The sequence below is a fragment of the Haliaeetus leucocephalus genome, unplaced genomic scaffold (genome assembly GCF_000737465.1).
Source record: "Haliaeetus leucocephalus isolate CR32 unplaced genomic scaffold, Haliaeetus_leucocephalus-4.0 Scaffold495, whole genome shotgun sequence".
Taxonomy (NCBI): Eukaryota; Metazoa; Chordata; class Aves; order Accipitriformes; family Accipitridae; genus Haliaeetus; species Haliaeetus leucocephalus.
Window position 1 is genome coordinate 275659 of NW_010972931.1, and position 23185 is coordinate 298843.

General features: G+C 37.3%; 1 protein-coding gene across 1 annotated transcript in view; it reads left to right on the forward strand.

The window, feature by feature from the left end:
• MYO16 (myosin XVI) overlaps window positions 1-23185 on the forward strand; it is a 305367-nt gene that overhangs the window by 124517 nt on the left and 157665 nt on the right. The window contains exons 11-15 of the mRNA XM_010575622.1: window positions 1205-1315; window positions 4022-4087; window positions 7503-7630; window positions 15354-15459; window positions 19046-19163. Coding sequence (XP_010573924.1) covers window positions 1205-1315; window positions 4022-4087; window positions 7503-7630; window positions 15354-15459; window positions 19046-19163 — 529 coding nt within the window. The remainder of the gene's footprint in view (window positions 1-1204; window positions 1316-4021; window positions 4088-7502; window positions 7631-15353; window positions 15460-19045; window positions 19164-23185) is intronic.

Consider the following 23185-nt stretch of genomic DNA (forward strand, 5'->3'; position numbering starts at 1 on the left):
GGTTGACTAGGCCTTGAACCTATGGAAACATTGGAAGTTCAGTATTCGGGATCAGTTCCCCAGTATTAAACACCAATATCTATAGTCTTTGGGGTCTTCTTGCCAGAAACACGCTCTGTATTCCCTCCAAAATCTCCTAATCTGCTTGCTGCTTCTGTCACTTGACTCGCTGCCACATGCCACTGCCAGAGGCTGAGGATGCTGAGTTGTTCTCCAAGAAAGGGCAGTGTCTGCTTTTTTCCTGAGCCTTCATCTTAAGCAGAACAATAGAGCAGAGAAATTTCATCTTCATTGTCCATCCTCAAAACAGACACTGAGAGAGTATTTTAGTAAACTTTGAACAAACAATTCAGAGGTAGGTATATTTCTAGGTATTCTGCTGACATGCAAAAAATGTTTTTCTTCAGGCTGACATAGAAAAGGAATCAACCTACATTTTAAGTGTAGATTGTAATTTATAAGCACAGTGATTAATGTATCAATATTTATTTTGTCTCTAATCAAAATTCCATTCTCATCGATTCTTTTTTATTCTGTCTCCTGTTCTGTCGTTTGGATTTTTTGTTTGTTTGTTTCATTAGCATTTACTTTGGCTTGCAGAACTTATGTTATTCCTCCTAAATCTCAGAAATGTTAAGCTTATTTCATTCACCAGTTTTGGCTAAAGTAGCTGCTTCTGAATCTCTTCTGGTCTCCTTGACAACATGATTCCCACTTCTTATTAACTTCCTTCTCTTTCGCAGGAAAATTTCTAACAGAATTTTAAATTCTGTATGATGAACAGTACTATGAGAGCTTTGTTAAATACTGGGCAATAAATAGTTCACAAATGCACTAACTTTTATATGGTCTTGATTTCTTCTGCCATAAACATTTAATGAAGAGAGCAGGGGAATAGCGTTTGAGCTGGGAATCTTTATGGGTTCTGGGATAGCAAATGGCATTCTAGTAGGGGTCTGTGTTCTTAAGAGCCCATCAGACTCATGCAGTTATACACCTTAACATTGATAATAATTTTTGATGTTCTTCTCTTGCTTAAGATTAATAATGTGTAATCGTTTGGGAGGAGTAACAACTTTCCAGTTTCCTAATGCATTTTTTCCCGTAAATTCTAGTGATCTAGGTTTATACTTTAGGTTGGAACATTATGGTACAGAACGATTGGTTGTGAAGTTACTTTATTTCTTTAATTTGTGTTTTCTAGATCAAGCTCATGCCTCCAGCTCCAAATGATGACCTGGCTTCTCTGAGTGAGCTAACAGACAGCAGCCTGCTTTATGAGATTCAGAAGCGTTTCAATAATAATCAGATATATGTGAGTTGCTATTCAGCTATCAACAGTAAGCTTTCCAAAAAGAGCAAATGAGAGAATAGGAAAAATAGGATTACTGTCATAACAACTGGACAGTAACCTGCTCTGGACTTATGACTAATATTTAAATGGATCAGGACATATATGCGTGTAAGCCCTGCAATTTCTCAAGTTTATATAGGAAAAGCAGAAATAAAAAACGGAATAACACTTCGGATAGGTTTGGAAATAATTTATGTGTGTTTATTTCACAGAGGAAGTATATTGGTAAAAATTGATAGGCACATGTAATCTTCCTTCTCAAACCACCAAAAGAGCCTTCCATCTTTAACTTTATGTTAACTTAATTTTAATAGAGCACATGATTACTAGAAATTTAAAAGAAATTTAGATTTTAAAAGCTTAGAATTCAGTGTGGGAGATTTAATCATTACCTCTTCCTATATTACAGAAATCATTCTCTATATTGTGATGTTAATCATCTAGATACCAAATGAAATAATTATAGCAAGATTTTTATAAAGCAGGTTTTCCTGGTTGTGCCGTAATAAAGTCAGGAGGCATCTGGTTAGGCGTAGATTACTTCTGGAGAAAAATCTTCACTTGAAAATTTTTGTATCCCTGTTCATATCTTACTCATAACTTACTTCTGAGTTACTGAACAGCTGAGTGGCATGTTAATGTGAAACACGCAAATTGTTTTTAAATGTATAAGTTTTTTACCCGGTTTAGACGAAAGGAATATGGGGAGTTGGCATGTTGCTGTGAATACTTTTGAAATCATGGGAACTTCAATTCTAGGTGTTATGGCATTCAATGATAATAAAAATTCTGGGTTTTAGAATCGTGTATCAAATCCTATTTTATTATGAGCATTTCTTTTCCTTTATCTCACATGCCAAACACAGATAACTAACTGAATTCAGGAGGATCCACAGATACTTAGTAAAAGGAAGTCTTCTTTTATTTTAAAATACTAAAGATTTCACGTGAGAGGATCTCATACCCTGCTCTGGCATTCTCCTTAGCTTAATGGAAATTTATAGGCAGTGATCATTTATATTCTGCTCAACAGCAGCCATTGTGCTTTGGTAGGGTGTCAGCATCTGTCGTGTTTTAACCCCAGCCAGCAACTAAGCACCACGCAGCCGCTCACTCACTCCCCCCCCATCCAGTGGGATGGGGGAGAAAATCAGGAAAAGAAGTAAAACTCCTGGGTTGAGATAAGAACGGTTTAATAGAACAGAAAAGAAGAAACTAATAATGATAATGATAACACTAATAAAATGACAACAGTAATAAAAGGATTGAAATGTACAAATGATGCGCAGTGCAATTGCTCACCACCTGCTGACCGACACCCAGCCAGTCCCTGAGTGGCGATTCCCTGCCCCCCCCACTTCCCAGTTCCTAAACTAGATGGGACATCACATGGTATGGAATACACTGTTGGCCAGTTTGGGTCAGGTGCCCTGGCTGGGCATGAGAAGCTGAAAAATCCTTGACTATAGTCTAAACACTACTGAGCAACAACTGAAAACATCAGTGTTATCAAGGTTCTTTGCATACTGAACTCAAAACATAGCACTGTACCAGCTACTAGGAAGACAGTTAACTCTATCCCAGCTGAAACCAGGACAGCATCAATGCTGAAAACCCTTGCATCTTTGGGTGATTTGGTTCTCAAAAGGAAAAGTATGTGGACTCCAATTCCAAACCAAAATCCTCCTTAGCGCTGAACACTTGCTGTTTCATGTTTCCTGAAGGCTAATAAAGTTCCATTCTGCAGGAAAACCTAACAGTGAAGTCGGGGTAGGTGAGAGAGGAGATGAATTACTGCATTTCAGAAGAAAAATAGTACCTTTACTGTAAAAGGGATTATTTTCCACCTCCCCAAATCATAATGCTTTGTTTTGAAAAACGTAGCATGACTGGGACTGTTCACATGATGGTTTGCTGTCTGACCTCTTCAGAGACAGAGGTCTGGCATTTTTGCATTATAGTAGCTGCATAATACAGCAGCAGCTACTTATGTGGAGTGAGAAGTATAGCAGCAAGGGTGACGTACAATCTTCTATTTAAGTACGTCTTTCACATATGAGTGTTTAAATACAGACTAATAAAATCTTAGCACTTTTGCAATCAGTGGATGGTGTGCTATTTTTAATATAGCCAGGGTTTTTTTTCTATATGCATGTACATATGTTTATATACACTTACACATGCATAAATACTTACATATGTATCAATTGCTCTGTCTTATCCCACAAGCAACTTATTTCAATGTATCAATTCTAGGTAATCAACACGGCATTTCTAAATCATGTAATCTATCCCATAAAAAATTGCTTGAGGAACTTGTTTATGTGGTAGGCATGTCACATTTTTGTAGTTTCACAAATGGTAAATTACAAATTAACTTTCAGATAATCTACCAATAATACATGCAGTGCAATTCTTCTATGCATAATTTTCCATTATGAAGAACTCAGTTTTATTATAAAAAGAGTAATTAATGCTGTCCAAATTGTAAATTTAGATCTCAATTTAAAGTTATGAAGTCAAAAGCTCTGAACTCGAAAATTATGTTTAATATGTTGATAGCTAGATTTAAGTGGCTTTGCCAAAAGTCCTTTCTGGAAAAAAACATTGGCCTCCTTAAAGATTTAATTTATTACTTAATAAAGCAATTATTCCTTCTTTTTTCAGACCTACGTTGGTGATATACTGTTGCTTGTTAACCCGTTTAAAGACCTTCCTATTTATTCTACTACGGTAAGCATTCTCTTTTTAGAATGTTACAGTGTGGATCTTTTTCAGTGGATTCATACAGTTCATTTGGCAGGCCAAACCCCTAAAATTAATCAACATATATATGCCCTTTTTTATGTCGGGAGCATCTTAGTTTTAATATTTTAGCAAAATTTTAAAAAATTTATTCCAAGATCCCACTATTTTTGCTGTGTCTTTTTTGTGAAACAGCCATGTTGCTAATGTTTTGTATGAGCAGTAGCACTCTGATTGTTTAAAAATAGTACCTGACGCATAACATGACCTCGGTGTTTTCTGCCACAGCCAAACTTGCAAAAATAGACGCACGCTCCACGCAGCGGTTCTTTGAGTTCACGCCTCCCTTGCCCAAACACGATTACGGAGGTAAAAACCTCGACTGGTGCAGAAGGACTCCAAATGGCTGTCTGAGCCCCGCACCAGGCCACGCAGTCCAGACACCATATGGGCAATGAGTACCAAGTGCTCGGCACAGGCGTGCACTGCACTGGGGCGGTCGTTCAGGGCTGGCTTGCGTTGGGCAGAGGGGACTTGAGGCTGCGTGTGCCCTGTTGTATGCACAAGGCCGCCTCAGCAGTGCTCCAGATGTTTCTCTCTTGAACAGTAGTAGTACCCTTACCCTTCTCGTCTTTCCGTTGTGAGACAGACTGGTTATTTACAAGGGGCTTATCATTTCAGTAACTAGACACTGATACCAAGTTAAGCGGACTTTGTAGATCAGTGGGAGTAACATAAATTCAAATTATCTGATCTCTCCTTCATCCTCACTCAGCCATTTTAGAGACAGTGTTAGTTTAACTGTTAATTTATTTCCCCCTCTCCCTGTTATTTTCTCATTGATGCACTGAGATCACATTACTGCACAGAGATCAGGCTCCCTGTTTTGTTAGGGAGTGTTCAAATACATTTACTTGGCTTAGAAGAATTATAAAGGGTTCAAAATTTGGTAAGCAAATTGTAGCCTGTGGCTGCTTGTGTTGTGTCATGTGGCTTTCTGTGTATCAGTAGTAAATTTGAGAGAAAGAAATGCTGTGACATTCAATGGCAGGAGCCGCAGATTCCAAGTTGGGAGCCTAAATTTAGTTTCTAGAAATGGGAATCATCCATTATCCCCAAGGCTTTAGATGATGGTATTTTTTCCTGTCACTGTGTATTTTACATTAGATACATGACTTTGTGTACTGAGAACTGTAAAGAAAAAGAATTCAGGCAATAGTCTTACGTATTAAAATGTTTCCTGAATATTTTCTGCATCTTCTCTTGACCTCTCTGTGATAGACCTATTGTAGCAAATTTAGCATGAGGCACTTTTTGTCCTGTAATTGTTTGGGTCACCTTGCTTTGATCATTGCTTTTACTCCATCATTATCCGCATGGTATTGTGCATTAGGCAGGTATTTCCTAGGTGATCAAAAACCCATGGTTGTAAAATAGCTTTGTTTTCTCTGTTTTTGAAATGCTCAAATACACTGCAGCAGCTTAGCTGGTATTATGTTGGAAGTCTGTAAGTGTTAGATGGTCTGTATATTAAAGCAATAAAAATTGGTGATGTCAGTTCCTCACTAGGCAGCAACATGCTGTATGATGTGGCTCATTTTTTAGCATTTTTGTTTCAGGTATGTGGTTTATTAGCTGTCAAAAAAAGAATGCAAAGATGTGTTGGGCATGATACTATTTTTAAAACCAGGATGAAGCAATGAAAAGATTATTCTGTACATTTTTCGATAATAGCAACACTTCAGGTTTTCTTCTCTTTTTTTAAAAACACTTCTTATAACTTCTTGGCAATCTTTTATTTTGTTATCCCACACTGACGTCCCACACCTAGTTCCAATAGAATACTACTAAAATAAATCTTTTTATAAGCAATTATTCACTCTGAGATGACATAAAGAATCATACGTTAATGGACACTGATACACATTTCTTTGTATGCAATTCAATGTAATTGCTAGATGATAATGCATTTTTACATGGAAATACACTGTAATACCATACTATACGTTATAGTAGCACTATACTACTAGGAACATGCAGAGACCGCTTGGAACGTATCATAGTAACAGTTCATGTAAGTGCTTGTGCTATGGTTGTCCTGCTTTGTTACATTTGTGCAGAATTTATTTGTGTCCAATTAGGGCAAATATATTCTTGAAGTTCGTGTGTTAGAAAAATCTGTAAACTTGCAAAGTACTTGCAACATCATGCAGTGAGCATGTGTGTGAAGGTTTCTCTTTTTGCTTTGTGACATGCTGAAATGATTACTTGAGAATCAGTGTGGATTTTATCTTGTTTAGTCTGGTAGCTTGAAAGGCCTGAATGAGAATGGGGCTGTATTGTGGAGGATTCATTCAGCCACACCGTTGTAGATGCCTCAAGATTCAATAGTTTACTATCTAAATAAGTAAGACAGGGGGATAGGCACCTGATTAATTTGGAAAAAGGAGCGAATACAAAATGACACTGTGGTGGAAAGGCTGTTAGAGATAATAGTTGGATAAAACAGGACATGATGGAAAGGATGGGATTTGGTTGTTTAAGTGATAGCATCCACTATCATTCTGGATGCTTCATAGTGTTCCAGTTGTACCCCAGCTGCCATGGGTTTATGTAAAGCCTGAGTTAATTTTCTAAACCCATGAAAATGTCTGATAAAAGCTATATAATAAGGTAGGTAAAATTGTTTATTTAAGGATATTTGTAAAATGGTATGGTGTTTCTGCTCACAATCTTATCTAAATCACATTCTGTATTTTCTTTATTATATTTATTTATTCTGAAAGAACAGAATTGCAGATATTCGCAGACTATCTAATTTTTCTGAAATCTTCTTGATATTAGCTGAAAGAACATCAGGATATCCTCAGAAAAAAATGAGGTTTCAGTAGCAGATAATTGGTTCTACTTATACTTAAGCTTTAAGGATAGTACGTGTTGCCAGCTACGTGTATCACAGAAGGTATTTTATGTTGCAGAGACAGTATTTGTGGGAGGCTGCTCTGTCATGTAATAAATGAATTAGCTTATAACTTAAGGCTTTGATTCCATTTTTAACTTTTCATGGGATGGTCATATTTCATTTTGTAAGATTTTAAGTCAAGACATTGAGGAACTATAAATGTGAGGTATAAAGAAGTAACTTACTAGGTTTTGTTCTACTCAGCGCACAAACCAGTATTGTTTAGTCCTCTAGTTACATTTAATTTTGTATCTTAAGTAGTTTTTCTATGCTTACACCTCTGTTTTAATTAAATCTTAATAGATACTGTAATGGTACTACTTATATACATGCAGAGATTCTGTTCATAATGCTTAGAGAGCTTTACAAAAGACCCAGGATTAGGGGGATGAAACATAATTTGAAATGTATTGATCATGTTAATTTTCTACAATTTTTCAGGTCACCCACCTTTATTTAAGTAACTCTGGAAAACTGTGTTCCTCACTTCCCCCACATATATTTTCCTGTGCTGAAAGAGCTTACCACATGCTATTCCAGGAGCAGCATCCCCAGTGCTTTATCCTCAGGTAAAAATTTATCTTTCTATTAACTAATTTGTAACTCCTGCCTTTCAGCTGTTTCCCTGAAGACTCAGCAGTTGAGATTTCCATTTTATTTTTTCCTCCAACTGATTTCTTTCTGTGTACTGATCTCTGTATCATAAGTTAGAGCAAAAGAGAACTGAAAAAGGTTTAATTACATCTCAAGTTCATGAATTATCTTGGGGAATTGCCATTCCATCTAGCTGCATCTACTTAGGAACAAAGAGTTAACGGTAAAGAATTCAAAACTGCTGTGTGTGTGTTTGCTAATATTACATGGATCAGGATTAGAAATAGAATCTAATGACAATAAAAATGGGAAGTCCTTGACTAAATTATAAATCTCTGAGTTGGGGCACCTGTATTGGCATTTCCACTCTGCCTCACATGTTTGTGTGGCCATGACTTTGTTATTTAGCTCTCCAACTTCAAATTGGACTTGACTAGTTCCTTATTCACAATGTTGTTTCAATGATAAATAACTTCAACATTGTGAATAAATGTATTCAAAATCTCCAGTGAAACAGAGTTTCATCCAAATATGCTGGTTTTACAATGGTGAAACTTTGACTTCATTTGGAACTTTGGATCCCCAGATCTGTTAATCTTGTAATTGCTCTTGAACTACTTCTAATTATAAGAAGACAATACTATGAAATAGAGAGGAAATGATACTCAAAATCAGCTAATAATGCTGTTTTAGAGTTATAAGAGTTGAAACGAACACATAAATGCAGCCATATGTATCCATTTATATTGCATTCTGTTTATGTGGATACAGACTCGAGTATCTGAAGTTCTGTACATTAAGTCTTCAAATACATCTGAATATTGTAATTAAATGTTTCTTTTAAAAGCATAGTTTATATAAAATATAGTTTATAAGTTTCTAAAATATAAACGTATAAATTATTTCTGTGTGGAACTGACTATTGATTGGTTGAAACAAATGGTAACCTTTTTATAACCTAATCAGAATGGAATAGTTACTTATCCAGTGAACAGTGACATTTAAGCAGAGGTACAAACAATGTTAAAAATCATTACTGTATGTTTATATTACCTTCTTGTAAATATTAACTCTTGTTTAGATATAGTAATTTTGATAAAAATAAGAAATAGCCTACAGCACTGTTTTCAGCATTTTCTTCAAAGTAGGAACTTGGGACACTGCTAATTGATTAATATCTTCATGGAGTTACCTGTAAGTGTAGCCAGAGAAGAAGCAGAAAATAATATTTACTAACACTTCAAGGAAAAGGCTAACTGCCAAGTATTGTGTAGCAGTAGTACACAAAGAATATTCTACTTAATAATAAATGGCTTTGATATCAGGGAATAGTTGCTACTGATGATTTCATGTCAGGATGTCAGGGCATGTGTTAAGTCCCACTGTCTTGATCCCTGCCCAGCCCACCATAGCTTATCATAAATCAGTGACCTGATGGAGAATGTGACAAGAGAGTGCTCTGTTGATAGCATCAGCACTTGGCAAGACATTTGCCTATCACATCAAGGCATATCCTTTATGTGGATAATTAATTAGATCTAAAGGTCACTTGTGAAAATGGAAGCTGCAAGGAAAGCATCTGGTAATTTGGAATAGGAGGTACGTATAGCTGCAATTTAACAGAAACAGCTAGAAACAGTTCTTTGTAAATATGTAAATACCTTTCTTCTGCTAGCACTAAATGAGAAAACAGAAGGGAATTGAGATTTTTTAGAAGTTCATAAAGAGATATTAAAAATGGGATATTCTCATTATATTAGTCCATTGTTAGAATCTAAATAATTAATGTCTGGAAAGTAAAGGTGATACAGGAAATTTCCATTGGTTTTCTGACAACAACAACAACAATAATAATAATGATAGTCTGAAAAATATCTATGATGTAACTCAAGTGATTCATCTACCCCCTTGCTGTCACCTGATCATCTGTGTGTGCATGAACTTGTGTGTGTGGTCAAAATGGATTTCTGCTTTCTTGCTATTTCAACTGTAAAACAACATTAGCTATCAGCAAGAGAAGGCTCTTCCACCGCTGTGAGGGATGTTTCATTGGTCACATCTATGGTAATAAACAGCACGGAGCAGGGCTTACTTTCTGGCCCTGAGGGCCTGTGGTATAGCATCCAGTCAGTTTTTCTTTGATTTTTCACTTGAAGAGGGGTTTGTGGAGAAGTTTTCAAGATCTCTGTTTCATTTCCTATCAGAACCAAATAACTGCAATTCTATAGTTCTGAAATACTCCAAGCTTTCGTGTTTTACTTGTTTTCTCCAACCTCTCTTATCAAGCATACTCTCTTTCCTGAGTAAGAAATTCTGTACGTGTTTGGCCTACGGTCTGTAATTTTAAAATACCTCCAGTTACAAAGCTGAGTTGTGGATACATTTCTATGCATGCATGTATAGTGCAATGAGTGTGCCTAATAACAAATTTTGAAAGCAAAAAAATACACTTCCCTCTAATGTGGAATCACAGGCTGAATGAAAATGGGGAAGCTCGGAGAAGCTCTCTGTAGATAGAAGGGCCATTTCGTATAAGTGCTCAGAAGAAAGAAGACAGTGGATGAACAAGTGAAAAGGACTCATAGATCCCTGAGAATGCTACACTGGAATAAGCTGGCTAGGAGTGCTTCTGCCCTTCTACCTTTGGCTGCTCGTTTCCTCATGTCCACACCATCCTTTGTGTCAACACAAACGTTCAGATGGTGGCATGGTGAACTGGGCTGGAGAAATACTCTCAGGTCAAAACTGTACCTGGGAGGGTGGTGGTGATGTTGACAAGCTATTGTAACCTGAATCTGTTCCAAAGCCATATTCCCCTAGAAGTGAAGTGAGTTGCCAGAGCAGGACTGGCCGGGCCCACTGGTTTTGGTAGTGGTTTTGGCTTAGACTAAATACTTCCTAGAATCCCAGTACCATGTTTGTGGCTGCTGTAATGTTGGAATTGTTGGCCTGAGACACTGTCCAAGTCGGAGCTCTTACAGTGATGAATATCGGTATGCCACGTAGGAAAACAGCCACACCAAATTAGAAGGTTGTTAGTTTTGTTTGTTTTTATTAGTAGTAAATCCAGTGAAAGGAGATTATCCCTGTGGGTATGCACTAATCTCAAGATTAAATTCCCTTGATATCTAAGATACACTATTTTGGCATATGAGCACTCTTGGGATTGCACACCGAGAGTACACTCTGCCTTCTGTTGTCGTCATTAGCAAGTGAAACATGATGCAGTTATAGAATAAAACCCTCAAATCTATATTTATTTATAATTGTGCAACTTCCATCTGATTTTATTTGTTTGTTTTTCCTGGTTTTCTTTAGCTGCTTGTCTCTAGTGATATGTTTAGTGTAGCAGCTCTTCAGGGTCAGACCATTCCTATATTGTATCCTTAGACAGATATAGTTGGAGTCTCCTGACTCCACACAAATAATTGTGATAATGATAGCAATTAAATATATGGAAGCAGAGACTCCACCCTTTTCTTTGGGAACAATAAGAGAGATTTGGCAGTGAGCACTCCTGTGATTACAGGGAAAGTGTTTGTAGCTGCAGATCTATTGTGGCTTCCCCCTGAGCACAAAAATCAAGCTAATAGAAAGTCAGCACTTCTGTCATGAGTGCCACACTACCTCGTATTTGCAGAAACAACATCTGGCTTGTGCCAGATGAAGGAAAATTATCCCTTCTGTAGGGTCAGCACCTAATACTTACTTTTCTGTTTTCTGTGCCTGAAGACACTATAGGAATGGAAGTGTTCCCACCTATCCGTAGCATACAGAAGTTGGGGTGTATCAGATCACCTTAGAACTGCTTAGTGGAAGGCAAGCTTTAAGACCAAGAGCAACTCAAAAGAAAAATTTCCAACCAGTGGTTAAAATATAAGAAAAAAATCAAAGTGGAAATGAACAAAATGATCTATTAAATGTGAAATGTTCTTCCCTAGAAGTGAGATTCTGTTGTAAGTTGTTGTTCACACACCTTTGTGAGAATTAGAAATGAAATGCAGACAATAAAACCCTGTCACTTATATGATCTGAAGTGGCAGGTACATTCCTCCTTACATGTTTTATATTTTGTCATATTTTTCCCTAAACAGATGTTTTATAGGATTTATTTATACTGGAATTAACACTTGCTAAACAATAATGATTCAGTTACCTGAATTCAAAAAGATACAGACTAACCTAGCTGATATGCAGAAATTGAGGGTAAGCAAGATGTACTTCTCAGTACTTGCAGGAAATAATTCTTAAAATTTTGCCTGGGGTTTGCTGTTTTCTGACTATTGTAGCTGGGCTTTCTTGGTTAACTACTTCTACATGATGGTTCTGTCTGTCCACCTCTGAGTCCCCCTCCACCCAATAACTTTGGGACCCACTGGCCTCTAACAGCCATGGTGGTATTAGAGCCGGGGTGTTCACACAGGCTTTGTGGTTTTTGGGAGCTGTCACAAAGGTGGTTGTAATGCCTGCCACAGCTATTCTGAAAGGGAGCACAGGAATTGTTCTCTAAGCAGAATTAAATTGTTAAAGCAAAGATATTGTGGACAATGGGGACATGACAAAGCATTTTACTCAAACCTCAAAGGAGATGGAATAATAAACAAGATCTGGTTCAAGGTGCCAAGTTACTTTTTCATTATTAAATTATTTATTGTCCCAAATATTCCAAACAGTGATATCAACAATAAAAACTTTATCTAACATAGCATTTCTTTCTCAATGGTTCAATCTATATTTCACTAGGAGTGAACATAACCCTTTGAAATGCACAGAACAACTAAGCAACATTGTGCCTCTCTTTCAGCAACCAAGTTCTAGTGAATTCTGACCCTTGAACTGTACTCTAGCAACCACTTTAGCCAGCAAACTGCTGTGACACTGCTGGAAAAAACGTCAATCCCTGTAAAATTAACAGTTGAGCTGAGAGTGTTGAATCTTTGTGGCTGTGTCACTGTAATGTTTAGGAAACAGCAACCTTGAGACGTATTCAAGAAGGCACAGAAACTGTCCACTTTGTGCATCCTTGCATGGTCCTGTGTTATCTTGGGCCACAGCTTGCAGTGAAAAATAAAACACAGCTTTATTTAAAAAGTGAAACAAATCAATTGTGAAGTGGGGAAACTGATGGTGAACATTCCAGTTCCTTTGAGAAGGCATTTTTCTGTTTTTAATTATAATTTGCATGCCTGCTTTTGTAATACTTGAAAACAATCAAAGGTGCATCAAATATTATTTTGGCATCCCTTCTTCCCTCCCCATCCCACAATTTCTTCAGTTGTGAGAAAGATTTTTTGAAAAATAACCCCACCCTGCTAATCTTGGAAAAGCCTTCTGTTAAAGGAGCTGGTTTTGGCAGATGAGGTTAGGCCTAAGCAAACAAAATAATAAAATACTTCAACAATTTGTTGAATACCACATCTTATTCAGCCCTCAGAATGGTACAAATACTTGTCTGTTGGATATAAAGGGCAGTACATGTTGGACAAGCTGTGAGTTGTTACAAACTATGAATTATTTCAGATCTGATTTTCAAACATATATGAACACTTCTGCTCAGTGGCATCATCTGTAGCTGTGACTGTACTAAACTTAAGAGATGTTTTAACTTCAGAGAAGTTCCTTAACAGCTGAAATAACAGAAGAGCCACTGTTGCTGATCTTGTTGGTAACCTGCGGTATAGTGATAGCAGGTTGCAGCTGTGATTTTGGATTAAGTATGTTGTGCAGGGACAAAATTATTCCATCATCATGACACACGTGCCAGTGGACTGGCCAATGTGAGTGGGCAGTAGGAGGGGTGGTGCCGGATAGATTTATATCTGTCTGTAAGCTCACTGACTTTCTGGATAATACAGGCATAAGATCTGTAATTTGCAAGAGTATGAAATGTCTCTAGGGGAGGAGTATCACAGGACTAATGCCCTGTTTCTCTTTATTCTGCTCCTGTTAGTGATAACAGGCAAGGGAAAAATGTAATTTGGACACTACCATTATAAAGGCAGAAAGCTAATGCTAGCTCTTAAGAACAGAGGCAGCATGGTACAATTAGCATTTGGAGAGTAAAGTCATCGTTAAGAGGGCAGAGAAACATGTGGATTTTAGAGGGTGACATTGAGTATCATCTGGCTTCTGAAACTCTTCCAGAAAGTTAGAAGCTGAAGATCTGAGTGAGGGATAGTGCACTTATGGAGCACCTTGTCAGTTCTGTGGAGATAATAGTTTGATAATAGCTGTGACAGTGACCTTCTTGACTTCACATGATTTCTTTTGTTCTAAGACCTGGTTTAAATATGGCTTTGTGACCTATTATTTGAGGTTTTTGCATAACATATATCCAGGTTACAAACCTTTGCAGTCTTGGACCACAAACCTCCTACTGAAGGCCAGTACAAGTTTGAAGTCCAGGGTCGGACTCCAGCTTGTTACAGAAACATGGATGACATAGATAAAAGCAGTTTGACACATCACGTATAGTAATGAGACATCTGTCTTGTCACCTGAGATGAAGTTTACCAGAAAAACTGATAAGATACTCACCAGAGCTGTCCATAAGAGTTGAATGAGATTAAATGGTGCAGAGATCCCATCCCTGTCTAATTATGAAGACCTTTTTGTCCTTCCCTCTTTTGTTTCTTCCTTTATTTAATTGATTTCTCCTTTGAAGTGATATTTGAATAGATAAAGCAATGGCCAGACAGATACTATGTTTTGCTGCCGTCTCATTTTCAGAAACTGAACTATAGAGATAACAGACTGACCAGCCAGCATGGCCATTGTACTTGTGAAAAATGTAACTGGCTTTTGTAGAAACAGCCTTTTAAATCTGATCAAGCAGATAAATGAAGGAGGAGCATCAAATTACATTTTGTTCGGTTCAGTTGTCTATAAAGAAAATAACTTCTTATAATTGAAGTAAGAAATTCTTACATTACTTTCTTAATCAGACTTCACTAACTTTATCCTTTCCATCTCTTTTGTTTCTTTTCCTTCCTTCTCTGTGCTTAAAGTGCAGTATTGAGTTTGCTTCCTTCCCCCATCCCTCCGCTTTTCTGTTGTTTCTTCCCTCCTTCAGTGTTCATATTGCCTTTTGCCTTGTTTTCTTTGCTCATTTACCCCCTCAGAGATTCTCATTCTTTGGAATATTTATTCCGCATCATGAATAAGAAATTAAGTGAAACAGGATCACTGAAGTCAGAGTGCACTGCAGAAACTGGGCAGGTTGTAAAATCAGTCATCTTTTTCTTTTCCTTCCTGTTCCTTTCCTATTTCCTTTCCCTTCTTCCTATTGTATTCTACCCTTTACTTCTGACTCCCATTGTTACCACAGTAGTATTTCCCCATCTGCAAAGAGAACCAGGCAGCGTTAAGTGGGCTCCTTTGCTGGACCGAAGATAAAGGAGGGGATAAAATCTGTGCTATAAATAGCTTCAAAATGGCTTGAAAGCTTTAGATTTGATTGGCTTGGCTTGTGGTGCAAGACAATATAGCTTGACAGCTCTGACAGCCCTCCTGAACTTAGGCAGCCAGACTATCTCCTACGTTCTGCTCTATGCCATCATAAACCTTCTGTTATTTGAAATGGAAGTTTGACTGAGATATCTTAAATCCATTCAAACAGAGCTCGTAGAGAACATAAATAACATACCAAATGTGAAAATAACAATGATTTCCCCCTCTCTCTTGCCTGTCATCTTGCAGTGGAGAAAGTGGTTCTGGGAAGACTGAAGCCTGCAAACAGATAGTGAAGCACCTCACTTGCAGAGCCAGCTCCAGCAGAAATGCCTTTGATACAAAGATACAACATGTAAGTAGTGTTCTGATCATTGAGTAGAACAAAGCAAAAATCTGTCCTCTTGGACAGGCAAAGACATTTGAACTGTAAGGAAAATGGCATCTGCTATGCAGAAGTTCGTAAAGGGTCTGTTTTCACCGTTGGAAGTCAAAGGAGGTTTCTTTCCCTGAATTGACCTGACTGGGAACAGGATTAAGCTCACATTGATGTGATGAGAGGAATCTGAAAAGTGGAGGCCAGTTTTGTGTCTATATGTTTTGGTGACTTTGGAAAGCAGTGTTTCAGTGAATAGGAACGTTTGTGTGATAAGGTACTGTCTCCTAAATGTGTTCTAACTGTCTTCAGTAAGTAAATAAATTTCTCTGTATGGTTGTGGTGATGCTTCTCTGGACAGTATAGGAAGTGCTGAGGCAACTGAAGTAGTAGTATGTAAGACAGATACTGGAAAGTTGCAGGAAAACTGCAAGGACTGAACAAATTTATATGGCCCAGTGTTTGTATACTAAATACGTTTATGAAATAGGCAAGAGTTCTGAATATTTGCTCAGTCATTTAATTCCCACAGCAGAACCAAATTGTGCTTAGTGCATATCATGAAATCATGAGAACCTGCTTCACATATCAGATGAATTTCTCTCCTTGCTAGTACATTGTAAATATAAGTTTTTGTTTGACTGAGCATTGCAAATTTCACTGTTACAGCTGTACACTACTAGAAAGGTTCATACTGACCTTTTAAATTATGCTGAACCCTAGATTGCCAATTCACATTCTTTTAAAAAACTGCCTTTCCTGATAAAACTTCTCGTCTGAGATCCAGCTCAGAGATAGATTTACACAGAATGTTTTAGCACAGTCTGCATTATCATAGCTCAGTTCTGAGTTTCATACTTAAAAAAAAAAAAAACCAAACCAAAAACATTTAGACTCTTCAACCCCCTCTGGTGACCTTCCTCTACAGCACTTACAGTCAACCTGAGATACTTTTTTTTTTAGCTTTCACCTGCCATGTGCATGATATTCAGCAGAACTCTAGAATCATTCGTTGTGGGGTTTTTTAATAGCATCACATGCATCATTGAAAACACATTGCTTGCTTCCTGAATTATGCATGATTCAGTCCAGAAAGATGATAAAATAGTGTCAGAAGTACAGCTGACACTAACAGGCAACCTACAAATCAGGATTATTGGGATGTGGGAAAGCCTACAGGTAGACTGGTTCATTTTTTGCACATTCTAGCTGATAAGGTAATAGAAGTCTTGTGGATTTTAGAGAACAGTGTTGTATTTGTGTTTTTTGAAGACATTAAAAAAGCATGATAACACTGAAAACACTACAACCAAATAAGCTGTAGCTTTGCTTTACTTCGTGTAGTCATACAATTGCCATGTTAAAGTGTTTTTCACAGTGTTGTCTGATTCATTGTTGATGTTTCTAAACTGACACATTTAATCTTGGTTTCACGTGACAATGTTAAGAATATCCTTGTTATTTTTTCACTTTTTTGATTTAAATTTTAAAGTCTAGTGTTGCAATAATATCATTATGTAGGAACAGTACACTTTTACTTTATTTTTAAACCCAGGAGCCAGATCTACAACTGGTGTCTATTTCTACTGTGTATTTTTTTTATTTACTACCTACACAGGTTTACTTACAGTTTTGAACTGATGAGGCCATAGATGTTATTCAAGTAGAACTGCAAATTTCAGTTCAGATCCTCCAAGTCCTTTTCTTTCCTGAAGTTCAGATTAACTAGTGAGTAGAAGAATTAAGTAAATAAGTAACTTTGTGAATAAGCAACTGAAAACTCTGTGCTTTGGATATAAATATGGCAGCAGTGGGAATCGGGAGGTGTGGGAAGTAGTATTGTCTCTGCTGCAATTTATCTCCTGACCACAGGAAAATTCATAGGGACAACCCTCATGCAAATGGAGTAAGGTGTTGTCCTCAGTTAAGAAGAGGAATCAGTGTGGGAGGCGGTTGACCAGGCCTAATTTTCTCCATCTAAAAATTAGTTGACTCTGTAGACTAGTTTAACCTACTCTACATCTGTGTAGTAAACTGAACAACAATCCCTAACATGCAGTTGTTACACTGCTCCCTGACACAGTTTAAATCCCCAACAGGTCCTGTGGCCTGTTCAGAGGACAGCATGTGCCAGGGACCATTCACAACAGCATGTCCACCCTGTTGTGCAAAAGAAGAGGTGTTAGATGTCTGAATGTGAACCTTATTGTGCCACTTGCCGTTGAGGGTAGAGAGTCCTGCTCCTGGTCTTTTTTAGTTTAATAGCATAGATGTAGCAATATGTGTCAATGCATCTTAGTCAATGCAGGCGGAAGAGAATCATCACATATTAAGAAAAATGGGTTGCCTTTTGGTTATAGAAAGATCCCTTGTAACTAGCTTAGCTGGGACACCTGACTTCAGACAGCAAAGGTAGAGGTAGTAAATGCCACCCATGGGGAATCAAGTAGAGGTTCTGGTTTAGTTGCTTTATGAAGTGCTTTAATGAACATGATAGCCTGGATTTGTTCCTGCTGCAGTGATGCATAGCACCATTAAAGTTAATAAAGCAGCATGGGTTAAACCAAGTGCTGAATTAGCCTAATGAGCAAATAAATGCTAAACACTACTGGAGTGGAACCAAAACTAGGCTGACTAGTTTTCTGCTGCCACCTACTGCACAAATGGATGATTTAATTAACAATTCTGAAAAGTCTGATTTTCAGAGGTTCTGTCTTTATGATTGGAACCACATGTTATCTGTGCCACTCCACAGCCCTCTTCTCTCCCCAGCTATGTCATCCAGCTTCAGCAAAACACTGTTACATCAGAACAACACTGTATTTGGGCCACATTGCAATGAATTTCTTAGGATGCAAAAGAGGAAGTGCTAAAGTGAATACTTCAGGGTGTAAGGGGTATAAGAAACTAATTAGACATAAAAAAGCTAAATACAGAGAAAACATGGAATAAAGATGGCATATCTAATGCTTTCTTTTTAAATGCTGTTTTAAAAAAACCTGCTGTGACCATGAAGATGTAACATGGAAATGCATTAGTGAGAGATGTCATAAAAAAGTCTGAATCTGGTTTTTTCCTCAGTTTTTCCACTAGTATAATGCTGAAGTAATTCTATTTGAAATCCATAATTTATGCCATTTCTGGCATCATGTAAAGCTCGGAAATTCCTTTGGTTGGTTATTAGTACCGACTGACTGTAACTTTACAAGCAAGGCTGCCTTCAAAGATCCTAATGTTTTTGCTAAGCATGCCAGCTCTGGGCATATGGCTGCAGTCACTTGTATCCAGACTACTGGTAAGGACACAGCTTGCATGTGAGCCATTGTCTTTCCCCTTCCATTTACAACTTCCACTATTCTGGCAGCACTTTTTTTTTTTTTTTTCTTTTGAGCTATCTTACTTTAATTTCTATTTAGAAAAAAACTTTCAAGGAATTTGTTAAATTCCAAGCTGAAAAATGGTCTTGCCCCTGCAGTCACTGATCACAAACCAACCTCACTGATGTTTATTGAAATATCTTCCTGTTTATTTCCTCTCTTACTACTTCTTTATCATTGTCTTGCAGGTAAACTGTATCTTGGAGGCTTTTGGACATGCTAAGACACCCTTGAATGATTTTTCCAGCTGTTTTATAAAATATTTTGAGCTACAGTTTTGTGAGAAGAAAAAAATGTTAATTGCAGGTAAGTATCATTTAATATGTTTATTTTGAAATCGCCCACAGACTAGTAGATCAGGGATCCCAGTGTGCCATACACAGAGTTAGAGTACATGAAAGAGGCAAAGGTGTTTTAGGGAGTGTCAGAGGGACATGTTTAATAGCATGTGAATTCATAGCTTGTCAAGGGTAGTATTAAGAGGGAGAGCCCCATTCTGTGCAACCACAAGGTGGCAGAGAAAGACAAGAAAAAAGAATTAACACCACTGATGCCTCTTCCTAGGAAACCACATTTCCCTTTATGCCTGAGATTAACAAACTGTGACAGCTGTGTATTGCTTTACTGTGAAATAAAAGTGACAAAGAGATTAATTTTTGCATTTGTATCTTGTATTGGGTATTTTAAGTATCCCTTAAATAAGTGATAAACTCATGTGTTTAGGGCAAACAAAATACAAGTATCCTCTGTAATACTGAAATTAGAAGTAATTTATTACAGCTTTGAGCTTCTTCTAAAGGAACTAGGAACCATACTGATGTTTATTCTCACTAGAGGTAAGATAGTGTGGAATTTGTGCCTGATTTCAGAGTAAGTGGGAGTCTGCTAATCCACACTAAGCGTTCATTAGTGGAAAAAAATCAATATTGGGCAAAACTTCACTTGGATTCTGAAAACTCTGATCTTTGGGGGCAGTCAGGGAGAGGTTTCATTTCTGGTGTGCATAGGTCATCGTAAGTTACTCGGTGCTAAAGCGAGAGGTGTGTGCAGAAATAACTGTACACAGACAGTTTCCTACTTGCACTGATCTTCCTGGACGGAAAAGCTGTGTGATGAGACACACTTTTGATCCAAGTAAATTAGATTCCATTGGATAAACGTTTCCAAAACGACTCATTTTTTATCAATTTCAATATATTAATGTTTTTGGAAGAGTTTCCTAAAAATATCCTTTGGAAATACTTCATAGTGGGAATTACAGTTCATTTTCTTGTGAGAGTTCACTGTACCCTAGCAAATACAATAGTTTCTTTGGTGAAAATGTCACTGCATGGGAAATTACTGTCACTTTTTTCTGATTTGTTTTACAATAGATATACAGGAAGTTTGTAAAGAAAATGTAAAACTAAAAAGTGTGGTGGGGCATTTTTTTCCATTTATGAGCTATTGCGGGAGGATTATAAAGAAAGTGATATAAACATTAGAATGGACTAAATAGCATCTGAATTGGGCTTGTAAAAATAAACTTCAATCCCTAAAACTAACATCTTATAAATCCTTTGTATATATTTAATTTGAGTATACCACAATTACTTTGCACACACTCCTTCTCTTTTTTGTTGCACACACAGAACACAAACAGATGAAAAGGATCCTAATTTTGAACAGTCAAGCACAGCATATGAACATTAGGAAATGCCAGAACTGAAGTTGTCTGAGAGACTCTTGAGTTGCCTTGTGCATACAAATTTAATGCTGCTGTTTTTCAACCCCTCCCCAGCTTCATTCATTGCAGAGAGAATGGACTGTATTTCTTCAGTGATCTGCTACTAAACAGTTTGTTTTCCCTTCATTGATTCACGTGTGGCTTGTGCCATTTTATTCTGCTCTAAAAACAGAGTGCTAGTTTTTCTGTGAATTTTCTATGTTGTTGATCAACATTTTTCAGTGTATGAGCATTTCAGAAACATAAATGACTTCATTTTCACAGTACTTCAGACCTAAGGTTGTGTCATTCAGTTCCTCAGATGAGGAACGGAAGCCTCAAGGCCATGTGTTCCCACAATTTTCAGGTGCCTGGCTTGAGATTGCAAGGACTTAAGTTTTCTAGCTGCTTTACTCAGACTTGCCAGTTTAATTCACAGCCCTGGTCTGTGAATTATATAAATGTAGAATCAGTTAATCAGGCTGTCATGTCAGTTTTCTGTTACACTAATGTTGTGTTTTTATCACGTTCAAGCCATAGGCATTAAATGAGAAAATCTAGGTATAGTCAAGTCCATTAACAAATATAAACAAAGTACCTGCCCTACTATTCCCCAGATATTTAGGAATTGAATCAATTACTCTTACCAAATCTAAGGTAGCCAAAAGTTCCGTAATTCACAATCAAGAGAGAAGCTCCAGTACAGCACTAAAAAAGTGGGGTTTGTATTTTTGTAAGTTGCAGTTGTTGATGCTGTTTGATTTGCATTGTAGATGTTGACTTTCCTAGGCCACTGCTAAGCATCACTTCTGAGTGAAATTGTCCCAGGTTTACACCACCATAAATGAGAAAATAATCAGGCATGTTGTCTTTGGCTGGTTTAAATCCCACCCAGGGATTCCCTGTATCTATTTGCAAGGTCATTTGCAGCAGTATTTACTGCCTTGCACTGTTTAAACATGAATGAAAAATGTAAATATGCAAAGCACCTGATTCTGCTGAGACATGACTTCCTAACTCATTGAGACAAACTGGGCTAAATATATCTGGTTTGCAAACAAAAATCCAAGTGACACTAGACTGCCTCTGTCAAAGGGTTTAGGTTGTTTAAAGTCCTTAACAGACAGATCTTAAGGGTGGAGTTTCAGAACAATTAACTATGGAAGTGGCATGCAAAGTACCTGTGTACATTTTTATTACAGAGGACAAGCTCAAGGTAGCATTCCTTGCATTTTGAGTGGACATTGGTGAAGTTTGTGAAGGCTTTTTGTTCATGCTGAAGTTCTTTTATGCCTAGACCCTGGAAATGCTCTGACTTTTGTCACCTAAGGTTTATTCTTACAGCAGAAAGTCCAATATACCTAAATAACAGGAACGCTCACCATAATTTTCATCTACAGGCTTGATTTGGTCTTCCTCATAAACTGGATCTTTGCCATGAAGTTTTGAAAACAAGGATGGAGCTCTTGCTTGTGGTTCTACTCAAAGCCAGTACAGATACCTGTAGAGGTTTTATGTATCTTCTCTGACTTGTTTCTGATGAGGTGTGCTGCTATGTTGGGTTCAAATGGGAGGTTTTCTGTGACAAGTGGCTTTGTGGTCAGGTATCTTCCATTGCTTTAGTCCAGTGAAACAAGTAGAGAAGGTATAACCCAGATTAACCCAGTTCTTTGTGACTGGATAAGATAAAGCAGTGGGAACTAGTAAAAAGTCTTACATCAGAACAAATACAGACTAAACTACAGGTCAGTGATTTCATTAAGTTTCTAAAATAAATTCATATCTAACAGAACTCAAAGACTGATCTTCTGCCAAAAAATCTTAATCATTCGTAGGTGATGATTCATACCCACTGCATAGTAGTAAAAGACTGAATATTTATTTATTTACAGAAGTAAAATTACTGCATTTTATTTTTATTTGGAAAAGGGGAGAGAGTAAATGGTCTTTCAGGTAAGTTGACATTATTCCTAAGATGAAAGGTAAGGCTTCTGTCAAGTTTCCTCAAATTACTAGAAGAGAAGCTTAGGAAGAGAAAATCAAGCCTGACAAACTTACTCTCCAGATTTTACTGCCTTGCTTTTCAGGCCTTGCACTGTACCTAGCACTGTACCAGCTACTAGTAAGACAGTTAACTCTATCCCAGCTGAAACCAGGACACTCAGTCTTCACTTTTTGAAAAGCAAGGACTGATTTTTTTTTTTTTTTTTAAGTTGCACTGAAATGGAAGGATCTAATTTGATTTGTAAAAAGAAGCGGAATGCATGTTTACCCGTGTGTTACAAACGTTTTTTTATCAATTAAAAAGTTTCAGACATGAATTTCCTTTTTTGGTACAAGAAAGACTGCAGCCAGCTAAGCTCTCTGATGTTTTTGTACTGTGTTTCAGCTCTGAAATTTCAAGTGTTATTTTGTCTTTAGCAATAGCTGTGTTTAGGACGGCATGGTTTTTGAGAAAGAGCAATGTAGTTTCAAAGAATGCATAGCTGGAAGAAAGATTTCACTGGCCACACTTTACGGAGTCCACTTGCTGACTTTGTAGCTGTTCCGTAGATGGAGTGATCTATTAAAGGAAGTACAAATTTCCTTGTACATGAAAACACAGTTAACATGGCACAAAAAT